Here is a 24,578-nt window from a genome sequence, read left to right on the forward strand (position 1 = left end):
AAGCTGTCTGTGACATGACTTTCATGCAGTCTGTCCTTGATATCTTTAGTGACCTGTAGTACTCTTTCAATGACGTCCCTTGACTTTTCATAGCTTCCTCTGTTAATTGGTTGTGCTTGATTTCTTGGAAATGTATTGCTAAAATCAATGTTGTTGTCAGCTGCAGTTGCCACTTCAGTTGTTTCACAGGAACAAGGAGCAATTTTTTCAAAGGAACGTTTGACATCTTCATCAGACCGGTTCATACTGATGGAAGAGACTTTAGATGTTCTTCTTCAGCTTTTTGGTGGACACTACTGTAAAAGGAAATGGGTTGGCAGTGCTAATGCCACTGCTGCAAAAAGCTGACGGCCTTGAGGTGAATAAGTTGGGATAGTTTTGACACTGCTTTTGCGATACTTCATTGCTGCTGCAAATTGGTGTTTGCAAGGTTGACTTTGCATTTCGATGGGACAGGTGCACTCACCCAGTTGTAAGTCTACTACCACATTGTATTCTTATCTGACTGACTCACAACAGTGTAAACGTCTGGGTTATCTGATGCGACAATGTCGTCAGATGGAATGGTGTATGCTTTTACTCCTGTCACAGTAAATCTTGTAGAGACAAAATGATCTAATCTGTTTGTGGCAACAGATATTAAACGTCGCTGGTAATACAGTTCGCGAGTCTGTGTGAGAAGATTGAACATTTTTACCACATTTCAAGCTTTATTCCTTTGGAAAAGGATGTCTTTTCTGATGCGTATGCTAGCCTCTGAATAATGGTTAGTATAGTTGCCTCGTGTGGGAAAGTTCTTTCGGAAACACACAGCCCATTTTTTCCTTTGTTGCCAGTAATCACCTAGTCTCTTTTTGAATGTCTGAAAAGGGCTTTTGTCTACTTCACGTTTAATTTCAGTCAATGCTTGCTCACTTGGGGCATAAACAAGTTGTTTTGTTAGTGCCATACAGGTAATTCTGTCTGTACCACAGATACCAGAATTTGAGCTCCAAGCCATCTTCATATAGTTTGTAAAGAATGAAAGACATGTAGGTGCAATTCCGCTTGAGGCCATGTACTCTTTAGAGCAATCAGTTCGCTTGCACGTTCATCTGTCAGTAATGCTAGTGGTCCAAGATTTGGGCCTCTTCCAAAAAAATGCACACTTGGGCAGTATGTGGCACAGTGCTGTAAACCCTGCTGACAAGGTAACAGCATCTTCACTGGATGTCATAACTGCAGCAAGTGGTAGAGCTCCTACTGATGTGCCGCAGCTAAGTATGAACACAGCTGTGTTCAAGTTATCAAGACTGGCTGTTGAGTCACAAAAGACTGGCTTTGCACTTTGTGTGACCATTTCATGGACTCTGGCCATGAGAGGAGTGACTAGTGCTAAAAGGAAGGGCATGGCATCAGTCTTTCTGGTTTTTGGTTTAGGTTCATCGATGTTCATTGCAGCTGCTGCTTCATAAGGTTGAAGAAATACTCGTCCACCCTCTTTTTCATGTTCCTTGTTGTATCGTTGTACTTCCTCGAGCAGTTGCTCAAACACAGCCCCTCCATCTTCTGGTCCAATGTTGTCTGATCGCCATTTTCTAAAGAGGCGTTGAATGTCTCATACATTTGGGGTTATGGCTCTGTCTGCAAGAGCGCTCTCAACTACTCGTGGATTAGTTTTCAGTTGGAGTTGGGTCAAGTATTCATTTTTGCTTTTTTCACAGCTTCTGTGACTGACCTAAAGCTGAGCGCATGGCCACTGTGGATTGGGTGGTATGTGATTGTTAAGGCAAGATATTCAGGGTGGTCTGAGATTCTAGATGCCTCAGGTGGGTATACCCTAACTATTAAAGTGTAGGACACATTGACTTTTTGTCTTGTGTGGAACAATGTATGGTGGTTTTCTTTAGTTTGCACTTCCTTTCTGTGGACATTTGTGACTGAGTTTTTTGTTTCCTGTAATGATGACAATGATGAACAGTTTTAAAAAGGAGTCGCCATCCTTTTGCTTTGAAACCTGTAGTGATTCGATAGGTGGTTTTTGAAACCTCTTCAAAATGTGTAATCCACTGGACAGCTGCAGTGTCACAATTGGCACTTGTCCATGCTTCTAGAGTAAAGTTGCTTGTTTCAGCTCCTAGGAAACTTTGCAATTCATACTGACAATATGAGTCAACAAAATAGTTGTACCGCTGAGGGAGCAAGGGTATAATACTGGTAGGGAGGCCTGAATCAGATTTGCATTCTTGTTTGGTATCAAGTGGGTGCTCTAGATTAGCTTCACTGGTAGTTTGAAATTGTTGGTGTGTTTGTGCTTAAAGTGCATCTCTTCACATAAACTGACTGTTGTTCTACTACAGACATGGAGGTTTCATTGATATTGTCAGCTTCTGTACTCTGTGAATGACTCTCATTAGAAGTGCACCAGGTTACATTAGAAAAGAAAGGATTCCTCTTGCCAGCTGAAACGGCCTTAGTGAGAGTGAAATTTTTCTACCAACTTTGTTTGCTTTGTCAGGCATGTAGCAGGAGGGCCAATCAGTAGTTGCTTTGCATGGTAAAGCTGCTGAAGAGTTACATTTTCTCCTGAAACTTTGGTCTTGAAAGTTTTACTCAGACTTAAGCAAAGCTTCTGGCGTTCAGGTTGCTTGAGATGGTGGCTTTGGATTTGCTGAGACTGCAAGTTTTCATCAGCTAATATGGACTTATCTAGGATATTTGAAATTTTAATTTGATCAGAAAGCAGTCATACTGCTAAGGTATTCGTCAGGTAGTGAGTATAAGGGCTTGGTTGAAGCAGGGTTCTCCCCAGGGCGTTTGAGCGTAGCGTTGCGCTACGCTTGAATTTCTACTTCACTCTCAGAGATCAGTGATTTGAGATTGTCTAGATATGCTCCAAATACGGGATAGCAAGTGCATGTGAAGGAAACGTAATCTTAATGATGTAATTTGCATGTTTAGAACCTGCTTACTAAGTAGGCGGCTTGAAGAAAGCCAATACTGAATAGGACCGCTGATTGACCACTTTGCAAAAATAGTTCCAGTCAGATTCTAACGGCTGTGCCACTTCAAAGTGCAAATTCTTTGCTATACAGAACAAGACGTGATGGCTACAATTGTGAAGAAAGAGAACCTTTCCTTAGTGTTTCCAAACATTTGTAATCTTGCAGCCATTGCCCAGCTAATCCCTGCTTCCACTGCTGACTGTGAGAGGGCTTTTCTGAACTGAATAGAATAAAGACACGTCTGAGAAACCCCGTCTGAGCAACAAAATCACAGTGCAGCTGCTGTTTATCTCTATTGAAGGTCCCTGTTTAGAAGACTTTGACTTTAACGCTGCATGTCTGGAGTGGGCTTCCAAGAGGAACAGATGCATTACAATATTGTAACAGAGTCAGCATAATTTCATTATGTAGTGGACAGCTTGTAAGATTGAACACAATTTTGCTTATTACTCTAACGTAGCAGCAACCTTAGGGTATATACTCAGTCACTGTTTGAAGCAATGATTACGAATAAATAGTATGTCATTGTGTTTATGCATTCAATTGTGTCACATTGTGTATCTAGCAAGCTTGCACTGCTACTTAGTAGACTAGTTAACAGGTTTGTCAATTCATGGTTGCAAGTCAAAGCAATATCTTGACTTCAACAGCTGTCCATGCTAAATTCGTACTCTTCCAACTAATGGGTTACTGATAGCTGACAGCCTGTAAACAACAACTAGTATAGACGATTTTCAGCAGCAAGTCTAATATATTGATAATAGATCAGTATTGCAATTGGGACTTTATCGTGACGTTATTGGATGGGCATGGTCTTAGGGAAGGGCTAGCGCTACACTTTCCTGAAATCCTGGGGAGAACCCTGGTTGAAGGTAAAGTTTGAGTTTTGCTTTGTCACATAGAAGGACAGCTGTGGTGAACAGATGTGTGCCCACAGATTCTCTGGAGAAAATGCTGCAACTGCCACAAAAACAAAGGCAATAACCCCACAAAGAGAAGAACATGTTTGTATTGGGAAATTTTTGCAATGCCTTGATCATGCGTGTTTTCCATCTTTTCAAATGTCGGCCTATGCATAGGAATCAAATCGTGAATATCCACTCTTTCACCTAAGGCAGTGCTTACATAGTCCAGTGTTTGTATTAGTTCTACCAACAAGTTGGTAGGAACTGGGTATCCCAATGGGTCACCATAGAAGGAAGCTTTTGAATTCGAATCTAAAGCAACCACTGTCCAGTGATTCCCACTCATCAATGTATTTGATGCAACAGAAGATCCAGTTAAGGCATCAATTTGTACGTTGACAATCAGGAATATAAGTCTAATCTTCTTTCTGTTGTTCAGAGCTAATGCTATGGATGTGTTCAACGTGCATTAGCAAACTTTGGATAGCACAAGGCAAAGACAATCTTGTGATGAGCAATTGAGAAGCGATGCCATACCTTCAAGCAGTGTATCAGGTAACCAACCATCTGTCACATGCCAGTCTAGGCATTTGGTAGCTACTGTAGTCACGTCACCAAATGCCACAGCAGAGGCTGGCTTGTCTGACAGAATTTGTTGAAATTGCTGTATCTTGCTCAAGTCAAGAGTTCAAGATTCAAAGTGTCAGGAATGTGACAGACCTTGTTGAACCACTTGTCTTCTTGAATAACCTGTGGGAGGACACCACTTAGACAGGAGTATGGACATTAAATTAAGGAACAAACTTGCTCAACTCAAAGTATTTTTATTACTTTACTGCAGTTAGGTGGCAGAGTATTACTAATCGACATTTGTAGTTGTGAATTCAGTTAACATGAGTAGTGGTGAGCTAATATAATTTGTGGTATTCTGGACAGGAACAAATTCTCATGCATATTGGTTAATATCTACACTGTCTAAACAAGATAGTGTAGGCACACTTTAAAAGAAGCATGCTTTAGCTATAGGCACTTAGCAAGGATGTGTGGTACATGTGATTACAAGTAACTAGTTCATGTAATGTACAATCTCATAATTAAATGGGACATGAAATGCTAACTAAAATCATCTAGCCACTTAGACAGAACACTACAATGCGTAGAAAGAGATTCAAAAATTTACCTGAAGAATGAGATGCTTAATATTTTGCATTGTGTGTATAGGATGTGTGAAGAATATTGGAAGTTGGATCGGGGGATGACATGTCAAAGTACTCTCTAGCAAAATCTAGTGACTGCTGTGACATTTCTTACCAGATTTATGACGTTTGTTTACCAGTTTACAATGCTGTATACGCATAACTCAATCTTAACCAGTTAGAGTCATTACCAGTTGGATATAACAGTGTACGCTCTAGATGTTGAAGAAAGACTCAAAGTAACATGATAATGTTTTGTGCTTGTATATACGTAGTTCTATTTGTGGTCAATTTGAGCATGGTATAAGATACTGTGAATACGCATCATCAACTGCTCCATCTCATCATAGTAAAGAAACACCGCCCTTTGGTATTTATCAAGTTTTGAAACCAGAATTACTGTAACAGCTAGCCCTCATATATGGAACCCTATCTGAGAGCAACTCCCAATCTAACAGCCAGGGACACAATGAATGGCAGATCGTTCAAGTGAGCATTATAGATATAAATAGATACACCATCATGTTACAAATTTATTCAGAAATCTCTTTCAGCATGGCTGGTCTCCCAAAAGATCCTGCAAATAATCTATCAAATGTACAAAATACAATAGCTAAAAGCACTATGAGTCAAAATGCAATGCAGCTATACAAACTTAGTTGCACTCATTTCTTCAGAAAACTGGTCACGGCAGCTCCCTGAAGAAAGGCACTTTCTGTGTAACTCTGTGGAGAATCTCGAAAGATGAACTAAAAATTCAAACCTTCTTTGACTTACAAGTGCAGTACATACAACTGAGACATTGCATGCAAGTACCTTATCGACATCCAGAAAATGTTAATTAATCGAAACATAGGTGAATTATGCCTAAACCACACATGTAATTCGTCTTCTGGCAGATGCAACAATGGAAGTTATCCAGGTTACTCATCTAGAATCTGCAACAACCAGAATAAAGAAGTTACGTTGACTCTATTTACAATATTGACTGTGTTAATTAATCAAAGAAATATGAAATGTATTAAATCAATAAATATTAACTGCAATAATCAATCGACATTTACTATATAAATTTAATTAATAACATTGACTGTAGACATCAATCAAAACTTTCACCACTAAATATTAGCTCACCACTACATATTAACTGAATTCACAACAACAAATGTCCTGGATTGTTCATATTCCTTGATCTATAGAGAGGAACAGATTGTAGTTAGAGTTTTCAGAATGAGTGTTCAGAACAAGTTATTCCTGTTTTATGTTAAAATGGATCATGGATTGCTTCTATTTTAGGCTAATGAAAAACTGTGTTCTGTGGCAACAGACTGTCCATGGCACAGATCAACAGCTTCCTGTGATCCTACCTGTTTGCCATACATTTCTTATGCAAACAAATTAATTGCAGTAACAGCAGAGTACATGATTAATTAAAAACGGCTTCTTCTGCAATAGTTGCTAGTATATATATATATATATATATATATATATATATATATATATATATATATATATATATATATATTATGTATATTTAGAAATACATATATTTATGTAAACCCACCTACGTGGGTATCTAACACACATTATCCATATATATAATGTAATGCAACAACTGTCTGTTAATTTGTGAAAATTTAATGCTCACATGATACAAAGTAGATTAATGTTAGATGCTGATGTAATTGCTTGGGATTTGCCGGTTTTGTCTGTTAGTAGTTTGTTATAAAATATAATATTATTTCTCTCTCTAATATATATATATATATATATACATATATATATATATACTTATAAATTATAAATTACTATTTATTAAATCACATTTAAGGTTCAAAAATACTACCATAAATACATAAATTGTGCTTTAATGTTACTAAATACTGTATTCTAATAAATTAATAATTAGTTAATTAACTAATATCAATTAACTAGCAAAATGTACAAACCTCTGCCGTCTTGTATGATAGTTGCATCGCGAAAAGCTTTTTCTGGAGTCAATTGTTTCTCGAGAAAGTCGATTTCTGCAAAAAAACGGTTTGTAGCAACCAACATTCCCCATATTGGGGCTCTCCTTTCACTAGCCACTGTCGCTTACTCAGTGTGGTAACTGATCGCAGAGAAAGCGCAATTCCCACGATCTGGCAGCATAACACCTCACATTTCTAGCCATTTGTGCACGTGAGAATGGTCTACTGTGCACGTGCAAGTTAAACTTATCCAGGTTATGTATCCTGGATGTGTGTGTGAAGTGGACCCAAAAAAATTTGCCTCGACTCTAACTCTTCGCCAGCTCTCTGGTCTGGAAGTTCGAGGCTCTACGTAATGAGATGTTGTCCTAGTGTACAGATTGAAGTTTGTCAGCAGTAGTTTACCAACTACTGCATAATTAAATACTATTACTGAAATCACACAAATTTGTTCTGCCTAAATGTTGAAACCGTACAATATTTCCTAGAACCCGCAAAATTTCTTCTTTTACGTGTTCTTCGTTGACCAACTATGTCATCACAGTGCCGTCTCGATTTCTTTGTTAGAATACATCTACAGCAATGAATAAACTCTGCCAGTCTTAATTAAAGGTTTGACTCTAACCTGTAGTTTCTTCAGTTACACATTTTCTTTATGGTAAAATGTACTAACTACAATAATTTCCATGGACTCCCTACAGTGAATTAAGTGAGTTAGTTTGATGCGAAAATAAATAAGTACAGCTATTCTCGAAACATCAACTTCCGCTCTGTACACGTACACGGTCACAAACGAATGCATCACGTGAGTGACGTCTGAACGTGTACTGTACGCTCGAACGACAATTAAGGGCGGGGCTAAACGAAGCAGACTCCAATTTGTGCACTACATAACAAACAATTCAAATGAAACCGCTGGATAATGACAAGATTGCAATACGTCTTGTCAGTCTGCTATGGTAAGTGGTGTTTTGCACAGCTGATCTTCACAGCGCATGTTGTTGTCTTGCTTCTTTACATGCAGTGCTACTTCTCATCTCAATCTAGACTAGATTACAAATTAGACAACAAAAGCTACAGCGTCATTGTCATGATCTAAATAAACGAGCTCTGTAGTTCAAGCAGGGAATGAACAGCGTTTTCTTTGTTTGTGTGTCACTCGTTCTCGTCGTGTCGTTTACCTCTGTGAGAGCCGTTCGAGTAAGTAGTCAAGTTCTTCTCTCCTATTGTCTCTGTTGATATGTTGTGTGTGGCTTTCAGTGTAACAACGAGACGGACTGCCGAGAAGATCAATGCTGTCTTTTCAAGACGATCAACAGCACAACAGGCAAATGCAAAAGGTTGAGACGAGAACGTCAAAGCTGTGCCATACCCGACGACGACGGCGTATCGATTAGCAGATGTCCATGTCTAGGCAACCTGACGTGCCAAACCAACACATCAAACAATACTCGTTCCGGCGAAGATCGTGATCGTCCTGCAGGCGGTCGCGAGGAAGATCGCGAACCGCGTCCTAAAAAACCAAAAGGTCGTGACCGTCCTACTCGACGTCCAAAGAAAGAAAAGAGTGACCGTGATCGTCCTGAAAAAACCCGTAAGAAGGACCGTCCTGCAAAACGTCCGAAACAAGGTCGTCAGCCTGAGCGACGAGACAAAGGACGGTGCATGAGTGCTTGATGTGCATGCACTCACAATTGACTTGTCATTTGATTGTGCTAACAAGCAGCTAGTATGGTAGACATGATCATGATCGATCAAGCACGTCATCATCTAGGTCTTAGCACCTGCATACTATTCGTACGACACAGCACGTCGACTGCAACTGCACGAAAAACGGCAAATAAAAATAAATATTTGTATTTATCTACTGCAAGTTCTGGTCTGGCATCAAACGCCCTAAGAATTTCACTTCACAGTCAAGTGAGACGCCATGCGTCGGGCCCTAACCCTAGAACCATTCTACAGTAACCGAGAGTCGACCTCGACGGTAACATTAATCTAGAGAAGAGACACCCAGGTTAACATGCATTTGCTTGTGTACTGTCGCAATAAATAGATCCATCGTGTTGCTGCGTGCAAAAGCATCCTGCTAATTACGAGCTTCTCACCATGCAGTTCCCTGTAGACACACATCTCTAACGACAACGATTCCTAGCTGCTACAACCTGTCAACGTTGCCTCGACCGTGTTAACAAACCAGCCATAGTTTCACTATGTAGGTGATAGAGAAGGTGCGTCTAACTCGTTCTGTGCAACGACATCTCCGTTATCGGTCATTCCTACATTCAGTGCCCAGAGCTCGTGCACTGATCGAGATCCGTCGTCATGAGAATCATTTCTCTATTCTCAATTCTGCTAATATGTGCGGCCATGCCTAAACACAAGAAAAAGGTAACTCAACATTACAGATAGAAATAAAGCCAAGCCGCTTTCTGTATCGTTCAGACTACTAGCTCCGCGATGCCACACAACTCAAGGTATTAAATTTGTCACTGTGTTATTTGGTAGCCAAAAAATGGCTGTGAGTCTACGTCAGACTGCCAGGAAAACGAATGCTGCGTCATGATGGGACGGTACCGCTTTCAATGCAAACGATCACCGAGTGAAGGCGAGACATGCAGCCAAGACGAGTGTTCGTGTCCTTCGGGGTTAGAATGCGGTATGTACAAGACGAAAGGCAAGAAAGACAAAAAGACGGTGTGCAAAGAGCCTAATGCAAATTCAACGATGACTCCACCGATACACGGTCCAGTTAAGAATATGAAAAAAAATGTATTAGAGTATACAGTTTTCCTACCTGTAACAATCACTCTAATGTGTTGGCTGTTTGTCTACTGTAGAGATGCCAACAAGACTCTGACTGCGATCCCGATTATTGCTGTACGAAAAAGGGTCCTAAGATACACACGTGCAATAAAGCACCAGGCGAAAATGAGAGCTGTCGTGTAGACGAATGCTCATGTGCTGAAGGCCTAGAATGTCAACTGGACCGTAAAGCAGCTAGACAACCGCCTAAACCGATGAAACCAAAGCCACAACCGCATAAATCGAAAAAAGGAAAGCTAACGTCTCCTAAAACACATACTCATGGCTACTGTCGACCAACAACTGCTAGAGATCCGAATCCTACATCAGTACCTACAACCGTTTTTCGGACAACTACAGAGACTCAGAGCTCTACCTCAACATCTACATCACCTCTGGCATCTGTAGAGGCTCTGAACCCTACATCAGCTGTGAAATCGATGGAAACACCCGAAGTGGTGACAACGACGCCTTCAACAATGACAACAAGTTCGATTCCAACGTCAACGTCGGTAACGTCACCGATGTCGACTACCGAACAGACACAAAGGCCCAGAGTTAAGTCAACAGACACAACAGAGTGGAAAAGTGAAAGTGGTGAAATGATACCAAGTGAAACTACCGAGTCAATGGTTGTAATCGAGTGACTGTGGACTTTGCCGCTCAGATATTTCCTAGTTGAGCAGACAAAATAGTAAAACAGTCGAAATTTTGCTTATCTATATGCCAAAATATTACTAACCTGCGTCTGTCAGAATGATCAATCGAAACAAACGTCTCACGTAGTGAATTGTGCACAGCCCTGTGACGGTATAGCATCACGCATGTTTGTTGGCAAAGCAATACTTTGTTACAGAACTGCTACTGTAACATCCATCCTACATTCACACACACACACACACACACACACACACACACACACACACACACACACACACACACACACACACACACACACACACACACACACACACACACACACACACACACACACACACACACACACACACACACACACACACACACACCTCTACGTACTATACGTCCTTGTCTCTAGAATCTAAGATGACTTATCACTAGAGGAAACAGTGTTGGTGCTAAATGATCACACCAATGAGCACAAGTCTACACTTGACATTCCACGTGCACCTTAATCGCTAACAAGAAAACGGATGAACAGACTGAACACTCAGTCCACACAATCACTTCACTTGTTACAGACGTGATGATAGGTTGGCTTCTCATGAAAGACAAAGAACCGTCAGTCCCTGTGTCACAACGGATGGTTCCTGGGTGTGGCGTATACCATTGTACCACATACTACATCGCACCTCTTTCTCTTCTTCTCATTTACTCAGTGAAAGTGCCTTGTTGTAGTGTAGCATTAAGCCGCAGTTCGAGTGAACAACCATGAGGTCGACTTTGTTCATCTTGCTCATTATGGCAGTGATTGCAATGACGGTGGCACCACCGCCTGTAAGACAACGTGACACTGCGATCTATCCAGTCTGTGTCAATCATTTAGTTACATGATCTTTTCATTATAGGGTAAAGGCAAGCATAAGCGTCCACGACCACCAGTGACTGATGAAGATGATACAGCCCAGCTGGATACTGACGATCCAGTGAGTGTATAAGATATAACACACGTGTGTCTACCCCTAGAGTGTGTTCATGGGTGTAGCTTGTAATTGTCAACGTCCTTGTGTACAAATACCGCAAAGGAATTTTGAAGTAATATCCTAGACCACTGGCAATGCTAGTGACCCAGTAATGTTAATAGAAATGCTATACTAGCTAATCCACCGTCATGCTGGAAGTCATCTGTGCCCCAAACACACAATAAATTTAAAAATCTGTAGTTCTAAGCCAATCCTAATCACTTGTACTCAGTTTAGCGGTATATTACCAATCATGTAGACTGCATGCATGGCCACGCAAGAGTATTATCGGCGTAACACCCAGACGTTACCAGACATATCTAGACCCGAGATCTGAATGCCCAATGATGTGGCAGTAGCTCATGTTGTCTGTGAGGTCTGTGTGTTCAACAAACTCCACAAAATCTACACTCTCTTTAGAGTGGCGCTTAATTGTTTTGCGATTTTTGCGATTTAGCATTCAAGCGCTTGCTTAATTGTTGGTCTCCTCCAAACGGTGATTTGGTGATACCTAGTCAATCATGTCACTTGCTATACAAACGTAATAATAAATTGACTGCTCACAAAAGACAAATTTAGAACCTTCAATCCTTCTGTCACACGTATATACAGTTTGATGGTTCCTAGGTGTAGCCACTTTACCAGTACTACCACTACATCACATCTATTTCTTTTCTTCTCATTGATTCGGTGAAAACTCATTCCCACAGTAGCATTATCGGCTGCAGTTCAAGAAAGAACCCATACTGTCGTGTTCTTCATTTGTCTTATTGTTTATGGCAATGCTACAATCACTGCATATGACATGTCTAGATATCTAGTCAGTGTCTTTAGACTAGTTACATGATCTTTTATTATAGGACAAAGGACACAAAGACAAACCAAAGCGTCCACCTCCACTGAAATCTAAAGGACCACCTACTTCAGAAAATGATACAGTTGCTGATGATAAAGTAAGTATAGATATACCAAATTGAATAGACATACAAAAGAACATTGACTTTGACTTTCTTCATTTGTCTTATTGTTTATGGCAGTGACTACAATCACTGCATGTGACATATCTAGATATCTAGTCTGTGTTTTGACTAGTTACATGATCTTTCATAGGACAAAGGACATAAAGACAAACCAAAGGATCCACCTCCACTGAAATCTAAACAACCACATACTCCTAAAAATGATACAGCTGCTGATGATAAAGTAAGTACTCTTTATTTAATTCAGACAACAGATCAGCATTTACTCGTGATATGTGAATGTACGAACTCTCGATCCAATCAGAGATGTCTACAGCCAATATCGAAAAGCTGACCATGTGTGCACTTTCTAAGATCCTCATTTTAGTTATCATTCCACACTGTCTGATCATTGCATGAGTGACCAGTCAGCCTTGTATGATTAGTCAAAGACCAAAATAATCTTAACAGTAACAAACCAAAATGAAAACAACACATATCACCATAATTATAACATCTATCTATACATGATAAAGAACATCCACATAGGCCACACCACCAACCAGGTAACAGACCAGGTAACAGAATTATGTTTAATTCACATCGTCACTACAGTACATGATTCTTGTAGAATCAAGGAAAAACGCGCAAAGTCTTGCAAACATGTATAGTCAGTGTGTCTTGCAACGTTTCAAACTGATTGCAGCTACAAATCAATACAACATTGATTTTTTTTTCTACAAAATAGAAAAGTCCAGCATGTGTAAAATCAAAGAAAACAAAGACCAAAGCTGAATCTGAATCTGAAGCTGGATCTGAATCGGGATCTGGATCTGGATCGGGATCTGGATCAGGTAAGAATAAAGCCCCATTTAAAATAATCCAAGACTAATCAATAGATTTCTCTTAGTAGAAGACAAAGATCACGATGATGAAGAACCACCTAAGGTGTTAAATATATACTATCATGCCTTTAGATAAAGCTTAAACTGACAGTGCATTTTCTAATCAATAGAAGCTTCCTTCAAACCGTAAACCAGGACATAAACCAAAATCTAAATCAAAGTCAAAACCAGGACATAAACCTGGGCCTAAACCTGGGCCTAAACCTGGGCCTAAACTAAGACCTGCAGAAGAAGAAGAGACTGAAGAATGCCCAACAGAAGTTGAAGTTCAAGAGCCAACCACTGCAGCTGAAATGGAGACGACTGAGGTCATCATTGAAATGGAGACGACTGAGGTCATCATTGAAGTGGCCACAAAAGAAGCAACTGCAACCACTCCAGCTGAATTCCAGGCTACTGAGGTTGTCACTGAAGTGGCCACAAGCCTAACACCTGAGTGATCAATGACACCAATCGATTTGAACTCAAACAACAACTGGTGGAAAAAATTTGTGGGATACGCTGCAAGCTGCATGTGTGCTTTTGTTTTGTGGTAACTGCAACACAGTTGTGTTTTGTCTTCAAGTAACTAGAAAAAGTAAGGTCAGTCAACATTTGTTGCCTGCCTGCACACCACGAATTAAAATGTGCATAATATTTAAATACTTGAGTTCACTGTGCACCACAAACATTGCTTATGCAAGTAGCCCAGCCTGTTCATAAATTCTGCTTTGTAGACAAAGTAGAGTTTTACTAGTTAAGCTGTACGTGCAGAAAACTTGATAATATAGTTTCTTTCCAAAACTTTCATTCAATCGAGAAGATCTGGGTTTTTGGGTATACCACTATTTATTAAATGCAGGTGCTACAACCATCACCATGCATCACCATGCAGCAGCAATGTCGACTGCAGAAATAGTAAATGCTGTCTCCGTATTGCATGTGCCAGTCTTGGAAAGAGTTCTAAGATGGCTAAGGTCTCTGTCTGCAGTAAAATTCCCAACATGGTAATCCATGTCACTCTCGGCATATAGGACTGTCAAACAAAGATACTATAGATGATGCAAGTACTGCCCGATAGCCAGAAGAAATGTGAGACATACAAGAAAGAAACAAAGCAAATAATTGATGGCTAGTCTGCACGTCAAAACCAACACCAACATTGAATTGAGTATGTAAGAGTATGTAATAAAAATTATAGCACCTTTTCATTGACAGTGCAACAGTAACCAAGGCTGTGGAACTGGACAGTGCTGTCTGCAAATTATTGTCTTGTCCAAAGATTCAAACAATCAGTTGACACCAGATCGTGTTGCTTTCTGTCTCCCTAGACCTGAAGAGGGTAACAGCAAGATATGTGATCCCGGGGATCTATTCTTGTGCCCATGTATAAATGGTCTTTCATGTGTCACACATATAGAGACAACCATCATAATGAGATACAAGCAGGAAAGAGCCTATAAATTTACACCACTCCAAGTGTATGTCACTTACTGAAAAAGAATCATACATACCTCATCTAGGTGAGATAGTTTTTTGCCTTCTGTTTATCAACACCTGCTCAATGTGAAAATTTTAGTCCAAGTGATAACCTTAATTCTCTGTCTGTGCAGCACAAACCTCTTGTGTTAAGCAGACAGACAGACACGGTGTTGACAAATGTGTCAACCATGATGTATACAAACAATTAAGACAAAGACTACACCAACAGTGTAACGACAATTGGAACACCAACATCTTAGTACAGGTTAGCAATAAAGAGCAGGCGTCATAGTGATGTGCTGTGTCAAGCACAGTCACAGTCACCCATCATATCAATCCTCCAACACCAGTGGTCACTGTAATGCAATACACCAAACTCTGATCCATAACTTCTGTGTAATTGAAGTGATTGTGACCGCGTCAGTTAGCCTATTGTACGGACATCACATCGGTAACTGTTGTGTGGTATATTAGATCGCTGTAGATTAAATTGAAAGTCACATTGACTTATAAACTGCAAATCTAAACAGATACTTTCATTCTGAATGAAGTAAGTCTACGCAATAGAACAATTGCTGCGTGCTCAAACTAAATCCCTGGCATTCATCAGTATTGACCCCACACAAAAGGCATCAATAGCAGACATTGATCTACACAGCACTAGTAATGTACAAAAATGTCCACTGCCTTTTACCATTCTGGACTTTCTTACTACAAGTGGCGGTAACAAGCACAGTCGGTTAGTATCGACGCGATAAAACTATCCAACACCTGTGCGCCAGCTTGCTATGAGCTAGACTACAGATCAGTCAGGTGACGACACCTAAGCGGATGACGTCGTGATCAGTGGCTCCTTGTCATTGACTGCTTAAAATCATCCTCTTGCCAATCCAGTCTCACAGCTGTCAATGACATGAAGCTCACCATCGTCTTTTGCGTCCTTTTACTTGGTCTTGCTATCGGTCCTCCCGCACACAAGCAATGTCAGATTCCGAGTCTGGTAAAATTAAGCTACAAAACACAACATTTTGTTGTTGACTGATTGCTTTTCCGCAGTGTCAGACGGATTCAGACTGCACTCCTGACGAATGTTGTCAAGAGGTGACGTGCGGACGAGATTCCGGTTCCTACTGTATTACAGCACCAATAAGAAATGGATTCTGCGATCCGGACGAGGAATTTTCCTGTGCATGTGTGGGAAATTTGACTTGCCATACACAACATGATCACAAACATACAAAACCCAATAGCGAGCTTAAGAAATATCTAGAAGACATATGCAAATATGACTCTTATTCACACCATAGACACGACTGTCCAAAAAAGCCTCATCATAAGGGCGTTCTCAAACATCATGAATACGTTTGTAAAACGGTGTCTGGTGATGTCTTAAGCTCTGGCGTGAAGATGCTACAGAAACAGCAGGTAAATTGTATTATCAAAATGTAATGCAATTGCATTTCAAGAATGCATGATCCCGTTGCAGCTGCAGTGTAATGACGAGAACCAATGCGGACCTAATGAATGCTGCCTCCAGATTTCATGTAACAGTATTGAAAAAAAGCCAAAGGTTGACGTGTTGACAGTCTGTAGTTTGATTCCACAAATTGATCATCCATGCCATCTTGGATCAAACGAGGTAGCATTCACATGTCCTTGCGGACAAAACCTCACTTGTAGTCACTCTGAAGGCACTAAATACGGACAATACAGAGAGAAGTACTACAAATGTCTCTGCAAACACTCAGACGACACCAAAAAGTGTGACAAATATAAGAAAGACATGGAACGGTACCAAAGCAACCCGGGCTCGGTCTGCAGGTCTGACACACATGCAACATCACTGGTACTGGTTTAGTTTACAAATTTACTTTTTCCCTAAGTCCTCTTGTACATATAGTTTGTTGTCTTCTAGTCTACACACTGCAGTGCCTGCAGTGATAATCAATGCTGCTTGCAGATCGCATGCAAACGCATTGAACAGAAACCTAAAGTTGACACCATCAGTGTCTGCAGTGCAATACCACGCAATGGAGACTATTGTGATTCCCGATCAACAGGAACCACGTTGGCATGTCGGTGTGCACAGAATTACACTTGCAGCAGCTCTGGTAGCACAAAATATGCTGAAATCAGAGAGAAATTTTATCGGTGTCTCTGCCGACACCCCGATGATTCAAAAAAGTGTGAAAAATACAAAAGAGACATGGAGAAATATGGAAACAACCCGGGATGGGTTTGCAGACTCTCAACGGAACCGATGGTATATAACCATTAGTTCTAATTAAACTTCAAGCTAGCTAACACACATTGATCGTTTGTATTGCCAGTTCCAACAGTGTGGTGGTAGCAGCTGTAGCTCAAACCAGTGCTGTTTGCAGATCTCATGTAACAAAATCGAGGAAAAACCAAAAGTCGACACACTATCGGTCTGCAGTTCAGTACCCCAGAAAGGAGAACCATGCGATTCTGGCTCAGCAGGAACATCATTAACTTGTTCTTGCGGACAAAACCTGACTTGTAGCCAAGCTGAAAACACGAGACTGAGCTACTACCGTGAGAGATACTACAAGTGCTTGTGTAGGTATCCAGACAAATCAGATAGATGCAACCGCTACAAAGAGAACGTGGAAAAACATGCAAGCAATGCAGAAGCAGTTTGTGGACTGGACTCTAAACGGCAACAACAGAAGATGGTACTATTTCCCTGTCGATAATAAAAAAAACTTTGAATTTCTTGTATTGACAGTGTGACAACTCTGCTTGTGGTGACGAAGAGTGCTGTCTGAGCATATCGTGTAACCTCATCGAGAAGAAAACTAAAGTAGACACAATCAACGTTTGCAGTGCGATACCACAGGATGGAGACCCGTGTGATCATGGCGCAACCGGAGCTGCACTGTCTTGTCCGTGTGCTCAAAACCTCACATGCATCAAAGATGAAAGCACTAGATATGGATATCACAAAGAAAAGTACTACAAATGTCTCTGCAACTATGGGAAAGACTCCGAGAAATGTGAAAAGTACAAGAATGATATGAACGAACACAGAGACAAACCAGGACCAGTATGTAGATTGACAACATTCACACAACGCCAGGTATCACAAACTATACCATCACAAGTAAGACTATAACTGTTGGTTGTATTCTCTGAACAGTGTGGCTTCAAGAGTTGCAGTGATAATTATTGCTGCCTGACAATAGACTGCAATAGCATTGAAAAGAAACCAAAAGTGAACACTTTAAGTGAGTGCAGTGCAATTCCACTGAATGGCGATCCATGTGATAGTGGCTCAGATAACACTGGACTAGAGTGTTCTTGTGGACAAAATCTTACATGCAGTAAAACAGAAAGCACAAGGTATGCATACTACAGACAGAAGTACTACGCATGTCTTTGCAGATATCCACACGACTCCAAGAAATGTGATAAATACAAGAAAGAAATTGAGAAACGGAGAACCAATCCAGGACCAGTCTGTGAGGCAGCGATAGCAACATCAGCTGTAGTAAGTCCACATGATTGACATTGTCATCATCAGACTACCTATGATTATGACCGTTGCAGTGTGGTCAGTGTGGCGACAATATTTGTAATGCAGATCAGTGCTGCTTACATATTACATGCAGCAGCTTAGATAAGAAACCAAAGGTGGACACACTGTCTGTTTGCGCTGCAATACCAAAAGAAGGAGAGCCTTGTGATCTTGGCTCGGCAGGAACACTGTTGACTTGCCCATGTGAACTGAATCTGACTTGCAGCCATTTGAAGAGCACTAGACTTAGCTACTACAGACAAAAGTATTACAAATGCTTGTGCAAATACCCAGAAAAAGAAGACAGATGTAACCGTTACAAACACGACATGGAAAAACATGAAAAACACGCAGGATCAGTTTGCAAGCCACAGTCGCAGCCAAAGATAGATTCGGTATTTCGTATGAATAAAGGTAAACTTAATTTTTGCTCACAATTTTTCATATTACAGTGTGAACGTAAAAGTTGTGATGAAGGAGAATGTTGTTTGAGCATTGCATGTGGTCAAATTGAAAAGAAGTCAAACGTTGATACAATCAGTGTCTGCAGTTCAATACCGCAGAACGGAGACTCCTGTGATCCTGAGTCAGAAAGAACAGCACTGACATGTCCCTGTGGACAAAACCTCACTTGCAGCAATTCTGGGAGAACTCGATATGCATACTACAGAGAAAAATACTACAGATGTCTATGCAGGTATTCAGATGATTCCAAGAGATGTGAGAAATACATGAAAGACATGGAAAAACAAAACAATAATCCTGGACCAATTTGTGTGCCAGCCCTAGCACAAACGGTGAGTTTGTACACTGCATAGTAAATAGATTCACAAACAACTAGATCTGTATTACCTAGTCTGGACAGTGTGGGATCAATGCTTGTGGAGAAGACCAGTGCTGTCTACAGATCGCATGCACCAGTATTGAGAAAAAATCAGCCGTGGACACGGTGTCTGTTTGCAGCTCCATACCTCAAGAAAGACAGCCATGTGACCTTGGTTCTACAGGCATATCATTAGCTTGTCTTTGTGGTCAGAACCTTACATGCAGTCACTCTGAAAACACCAGGTATGGATACCACAGAGAAAAGTACTATAAATGTCTCTGTAGATATCCAAACGATGCCGAGAGATGTGATAAGTATAAAAGAGATATGAACAGGTACCAGGACAAACCAGGATCAGTTTGCATACGAGCAGCAACCTTACCACAACAGGTATATTCACACAAGTATATTTCACTGATTGCTGCCAAAATGTATCAATTTTTCCAGGCAGGACAATGTAACTCTCAGCTTTGTAGTGATGACCAATGCTGTCTGCAGATCTCATGTAATAGTATCGAAAAGAAACCCAAAGTGGAAACTTTGACAGTTTGTAGTGTAATACCACAAAATGGAGACCCATGTGATGCTGCATCAGAAGGAACTTCACTGGCTTGTCCTTGTGGACTAAATCTCACATGCACTCACTCTGGAAGTAATACGTATGAAACGTACAGGAAAAAATACTACGGATGTCTTTGTAGATATCCGAACAACCGTGAGAGATGCAACAAATATAAGAAAAACATGGAGAAACAAGGAAACACTCCAGGATCAGTATGTAGACCAACTAATCAACCGGTAAAGCAAGTATTGTTGCATAATAGCTTTTAGTACTTTATTCAAACAGCTTGTTACAGGAAATGTGCCAGGAATGCAGTAAAGAACAGTGCTGCCTGCACATCACATGCAGTAGCATTGAGAAAAGGCCAAAAGTTGGGTTACTAACTGTCTGTGCTGCAGTACCACAAGAAAACCAGCCATGTGATCTAGGCTCAATGGGAACACTATTAGCATGTCCCTGCAGACAGAATTTCACATGTAGTCATTCCAAAAGCACCAAATATGGATACCACAGGCAAAAATATTACAGCTGTCTCTGCAGATATCCAGATGATGCAGAAAATTGTGACAAGTACAAGAATGACATGGAAAGATACAAAGATGATCCAGGATCAGTTTGTCAACGAACAGTTGACTCAAACCTACTTGTATGATAACTTCAGTTCACCACTCGATCTCTTTAGCAATCAGCACAATCTTCTGTGTTCTGTTTAGATTGGACCATGTGGTTACAACAATTGTGGTGATGATCAATGTTGTCTTCAGATTAAATGTGATGAAGTTAAAAAGTCAAAAGTAGATGTAGTAAGTATATGCAGCTCAATACCACAAGTTGGAGATCCCTGTGATGTTGGATTGAAAGGATCTCCATTGACCTGTCCCTGCGGACAGAATTTAAGTTGCAGCAACTCTAAATCTAAACGTCATGACACATATGGGAAATACAGAGACAAGTTTTACAGTTGTCTTTGCAGATATCCAGACAACACTAAAAAGTGTGATAAATACAAAAAAGAAATGGACAAAAAAGGAAACAATCTGGAATCAGTCTGCATGACAGCAGCTAATCTAATGGTAAGTTAACATCTTGTTTAGTTGTACAAAACTCTCGTTTAAAAGTAATTTTTGTAGCCTGGACAGTGTGGTACCAGCAGTTGTGATGTACAACAGTGCTGTTTGCGGATTTCATGTGGTATTATCGAGAGAAAGCCAAAGATAGATACCCTGTCTGTTTGTAGTAAAGTACCACAAGAAAAAGATTCTTGTGATCCTGGTTTCATGGGAACATCGCTAACTTGTCCTTGTGGACAGAATCTTACATGCCGTCAATCTGACAACACAAAAGCCACTTACTACAGAGAAAAGTACTTCCGCTGTCTCTGCAGATACCCAGAAACCTCATACAAGTGTGATAGATACAAAGAGAATATGGAGAAGAATGAGATAGAGAGCCCGGGATCATTTTGCCGGCTAAGACCAATTTCAAGATTAAACTTGGTAAAGCCATGTCAGTATAAACTTTCACTATTGTCTACTGACAACTGTGTTGATTGCTAGTGTGGCAGTACAGGTTGTCGAACAGGACAGTGCTGTGTGGAACTCGCTTGTCCAAAAAACCAGTTTGCACCAGACAGCGTTTCTTTTTGTCTATCTGCACCTGGTGAAAATGAACGATGTGATCCAAAGGGCACGTTCCTGTGTCAATGTGCAAACACACTATCCTGTGTTCAGTTCCGTTCCACCATCGATCCATACAAGCCAGAGAAAGACTACGCTAACTGTCTTTGCAATAACTTTGAAAGTCCTGAAAAATGTAAGTACTCATCAGTACTGTGCAGAAATGGATCTCCTGCACATTATCAAGATGCTCCTCGGTGCCAACAAGTCACTATAATTACACCACCTTTTCAAGCTACACCACCAACGTCACCAGCAACTCCAACAGTTACCACAAATCCATCGACAATCACTCCAACAGCACAAACTCTTCAAGTAACAACAGAGACCATAAAAGCAACAACAACGACCCCCAGAACAACAACAGAAACTCCCAAGGCAACAACAGAGACACCAAAGGCAACAACAGAGACACCAAAGGCAACAACAGAGACACCCATGGCAACAACGGAAACACCAAAGACAACAACAGAGACACCAATGGCAACAACAGAAACACCAAAGGCAACAACAGAGACACCAATGGCAACAACAGAGACACCAATGGCAACAACAGAAACACCAAAAGCAACAACAGAGACACCAATGACAACAACAGAGACACCAATGGCAACAACAGAGACACCAATGGCAACAACAGAAACACCAAAGGCAACAGTAAGCAGACCAACTTCCAGGGAGCCACCAGAGATTCCAGGACAAACAGTAACATCGGCCGCTCCTACCACATCAAGACAGGTCACATCAACAGAGACCCAGAAATCAACAACGAATACTCCAACAGCAACTGAAATCTCAGAAACTTCAGAACTACCAACTCTTGAACCACCATTTACTGGCAGTGGAATGATGACAAGTCAAACAATAATAATTATATTTCCTGGGAATGAAACTCCATCTCCCACAGATGATGACACAGTAACACCTACACTTCCATCTTAGCTTACTAACAGAACTGAAGTCATTCCACAATTAACAGACAGTCTATAACTAACACAGAAAAAGTGCAAAACCTTAAGCAGATACATTTATCATAAACTTCACTATGCTTCAACATTTGTTATATAAGTCACTCAGTTTAGTATTGCTCGTCTACACAGACTACGCATGAATGCAAAAATTTGAAATTTTGCATCCATGATACTTAGTATGGTGCAGCATTTACATCCTAGCATCACAGTAACTCTGAGAATCAAGATATCAAGTCATAACGTAGATGTAAAGTAAACAATAAGTAAAAGGCCATTTCAGATTAGGCACAACTAAAATAAGTAAAACGTGTGCTAAACCAACTTTGCTTCTCACAACCTCCAACATTTCTGGAGCAACCTACCTGATATCCCTGAAATTTATAAACAATCCAAAATGTGACCTGTCATTTACTGCTTTTGCAAAAACTAGTTTGATAGTGTTTTGTAGTTACTACACAAGATAACCAAACACTCCACACCCCACATGCAGCCAATTTTGGCCACTTGCACGTCCACAAAGCATGTTCTCAGCAATTCACTATGATGTTGCCAACTACTTTGAATCGGTGTTCTACACAGAGCTTTCAAACTCAGAACTCATCCACCGTTCCATTTGACAAGCAGTTACCACAAACCAAACATTTTACACATCAAGACCCCATTGTGTTGACAAGAAGCCTTAATTCATAGATACAACCACAGTCAGCCGCATATTGTCTGACATATGCGTATGCAAATACAATAACTGACAATAACTGACGTGGTATGCCACATTACCACACAAAACTAAAATTCTAGTCATCATAGCACTAGTACTTATGCAAAAAGCAAGTATGCCGTAATAGAACACTACACCACACATTTGTAAACAATGTTTTTTCATACTGACAACAATAGCTCACACACAAATAAGATTGGTAGGCAAAATCAGTTTGATAGTTACTCACGTTCTTGGTAGTATGACAGTAATCTCTCAGACACCTCATATCATGTGGAACAGACAAGTAGGTGTTAAGTTTGTGTGATACCAGGGAAAGTGTATAGTGTAAATTGCAGCCTGCTATTGAGACACATTGTTCTTGTACCATGAGACGACTTGCTCTTCTACTGCTGCTGTTGGCACTGTTCACTGAGGTCCAAACAAAAAAATCTAAAGAGTGTGATGAGATCCCAAGGCAGGTATTTGGATACATGCGATTATTACTATTATTATTATTTTACTCGTCTTTAACCAAAACTGCATCTATCTGTAGTGCTCTGCTACTACCAGCTGCAATGGATGTTGCAAGACGGTGACATGTAAGGATGTTCAACGTAGCTATTGCATTCCAGCCCCACAAGAGAATGAGCTCTGTGACCCAGAAAGTACTTCCTGTTCATGTGACGGCGATTTGGTCTGCCAAGCTGAGGATAACAAAAAACAGGAAGTCAGCCAAGAGCTAGAAAAGTATCTGAATGATATTTGTAAGTATGAACGAGAAGGCAAAGGAGAATGCCCGGACAGAAAAAAGCTCAAAAGGAAACACAAACGTCACTATGCATGTAAACAGAGAAATGAGCAACAGGTAGCTTCATTACTCTAGGGCTGTGTCTCTACTTGTTGCTCTTTAAACATGTTTAACGTTAAACACGTTTAGGCTCTAAACATGTTTAGCAGACAGTGTCTCCACTTGTTCATTTATTCTGGGCTATTAAAAAAACTATTCGGGACTTTGTTGTACCGCGCAAATTCGTTTCTTGTGCACCAGACAGTCGGAGATCGTCTTCTGGTCGTCTGAAAACCATCAAGACACGAGTCTCTGTCTTCGCCGAAATAGTTCTCTCCTGACCCTCTGCATCAGTCTACGCACTCTCTGACATTGCCTAGCTAGTTCTGTCTTCTTCCAATAGTCTCCAAAGAAAGAGAAAGAACAGCACGAAAGAACTAACATCCATCGTCGTGGAACGAGCGTTTCTATCATGTGACCGTTAAACCTAAACCACTTTACCTCTGAATCATGTTTAGCAAAAGCTGTTTAGGTTTACAGTTAAACAGGTTTAACGCTAGTGGAGACGCGATTATTCTTAAACATGTTTAGACTTAAACAGGTTGTAAACATGTTTAAGCCCTAGTGGAGACGCGCCCTAATACATTTGTTTCCCAAAACATTATTTCATTT

At 40.5% G+C, this 24,578-nt stretch overlaps 5 protein-coding genes and 2 long non-coding RNA genes across 11 annotated transcripts in view; 6 read left to right on the forward strand and 1 right to left on the reverse strand.

The window, feature by feature from the left end:
• Positions 1–5,622: 5,622 nt before the first annotated feature.
• Positions 5,623–7,269, reverse strand: LOC134192347 (uncharacterized). 2 transcript variants are annotated; one of them, XR_009971935.1, is made up of 5 exons: positions 7,184–7,269; positions 7,035–7,109; positions 6,220–6,278; positions 5,902–6,023; positions 5,623–5,834 (listed from the first exon to the last, which is right to left on the reverse strand). It is a non-coding gene; the product is annotated as an uncharacterized LOC134192347 (long non-coding RNA). The 2 variants fall into 2 exon arrangements; XR_009971934.1 differs by having other exon boundaries at positions 5,902–6,278.
• Positions 7,270–7,933: 664 nt separating this feature from the next.
• On the forward strand, positions 7,934–8,732 carry LOC134192232 (uncharacterized). The gene is made up of 2 exons (XM_062660949.1): positions 7,934–8,255; positions 8,316–8,732. The coding sequence occupies exons 1-2, from the start codon at positions 8,184–8,186 to the stop codon at positions 8,730–8,732; spliced, it is 489 nt and encodes a 162-aa protein (XP_062516933.1). The 5' UTR covers positions 7,934–8,183.
• Positions 8,733–9,248: 516 nt separating this feature from the next.
• On the forward strand, positions 9,249–10,637 carry LOC134192231 (integumentary mucin C.1-like). Its single transcript, XM_062660948.1, has 3 exons — positions 9,249–9,446; positions 9,564–9,827; positions 9,896–10,637. Exons 1-3 carry the CDS (start codon positions 9,381–9,383, stop codon positions 10,505–10,507), a joined length of 942 nt encoding a protein of 313 aa, XP_062516932.1. The 5' UTR covers positions 9,249–9,380; the 3' UTR covers positions 10,508–10,637.
• Positions 10,638–10,888: 251 nt separating this feature from the next.
• Positions 10,889–14,027, forward strand: LOC134192055 (basic salivary proline-rich protein 2-like). 2 transcript variants are annotated; one of them, XM_062660731.1, is made up of 7 exons: positions 10,889–11,336; positions 11,408–11,485; positions 12,382–12,474; positions 12,632–12,724; positions 13,229–13,334; positions 13,394–13,428; positions 13,496–14,027. In XM_062660731.1, the coding sequence occupies exons 1-7, from the start codon at positions 11,271–11,273 to the stop codon at positions 13,823–13,825; spliced, it is 801 nt and encodes a 266-aa protein (XP_062516715.1). In that variant the 5' UTR covers positions 10,889–11,270; the 3' UTR covers positions 13,826–14,027. The 2 variants fall into 2 exon arrangements, with proteins under 2 accessions (XP_062516715.1, XP_062516713.1); XM_062660729.1 differs by having other exon boundaries at positions 10,890–11,336; positions 13,391–13,428.
• Positions 14,028–16,160: 2,133 nt separating this feature from the next.
• Positions 16,161–17,248, forward strand: LOC134192648 (uncharacterized). The gene is made up of 3 exons (XR_009971960.1): positions 16,161–16,271; positions 16,333–17,109; positions 17,177–17,248. It is a non-coding gene; the product is annotated as an uncharacterized LOC134192648 (long non-coding RNA).
• A 2,916-nt stretch (positions 17,249–20,164) lies between these two features.
• LOC134192140 (mucin-19-like) lies at positions 20,165–22,982 on the forward strand. Its single transcript, XM_062660833.1, has 4 exons — positions 20,165–20,418; positions 20,486–20,845; positions 20,903–21,268; positions 21,329–22,982. The coding sequence occupies exons 1-4, from the start codon at positions 20,206–20,208 to the stop codon at positions 22,388–22,390; spliced, it is 2,001 nt and encodes a 666-aa protein (XP_062516817.1). The 5' UTR covers positions 20,165–20,205; the 3' UTR covers positions 22,391–22,982.
• A 355-nt stretch (positions 22,983–23,337) lies between these two features.
• Positions 23,338–24,578, forward strand: part of LOC134191743 (rho GTPase-activating protein gacK-like) — a 3,843-nt gene continuing 2,602 nt past the window's right edge. Inside the window, exons 1-2 of one of the 3 annotated variants that reach the window (XM_062660358.1) lie at positions 23,338–23,598; positions 23,673–23,984. In XM_062660358.1, coding sequence (XP_062516342.1) covers positions 23,506–23,598; positions 23,673–23,984 — 405 coding nt within the window. In that variant the 5' untranslated portion in view covers positions 23,338–23,505. The remainder of the gene's footprint in view (positions 23,599–23,672; positions 23,985–24,578) is intronic. The other 2 variants (XM_062660356.1, XM_062660359.1) reach the window with 2 other exon arrangements.

Source organism: Corticium candelabrum, chromosome 16 (genome assembly GCF_963422355.1).
Source record: "Corticium candelabrum chromosome 16, ooCorCand1.1, whole genome shotgun sequence".
NCBI classification, from domain to species: domain Eukaryota; kingdom Metazoa; phylum Porifera; class Homoscleromorpha; order Homosclerophorida; family Plakinidae; genus Corticium; species Corticium candelabrum.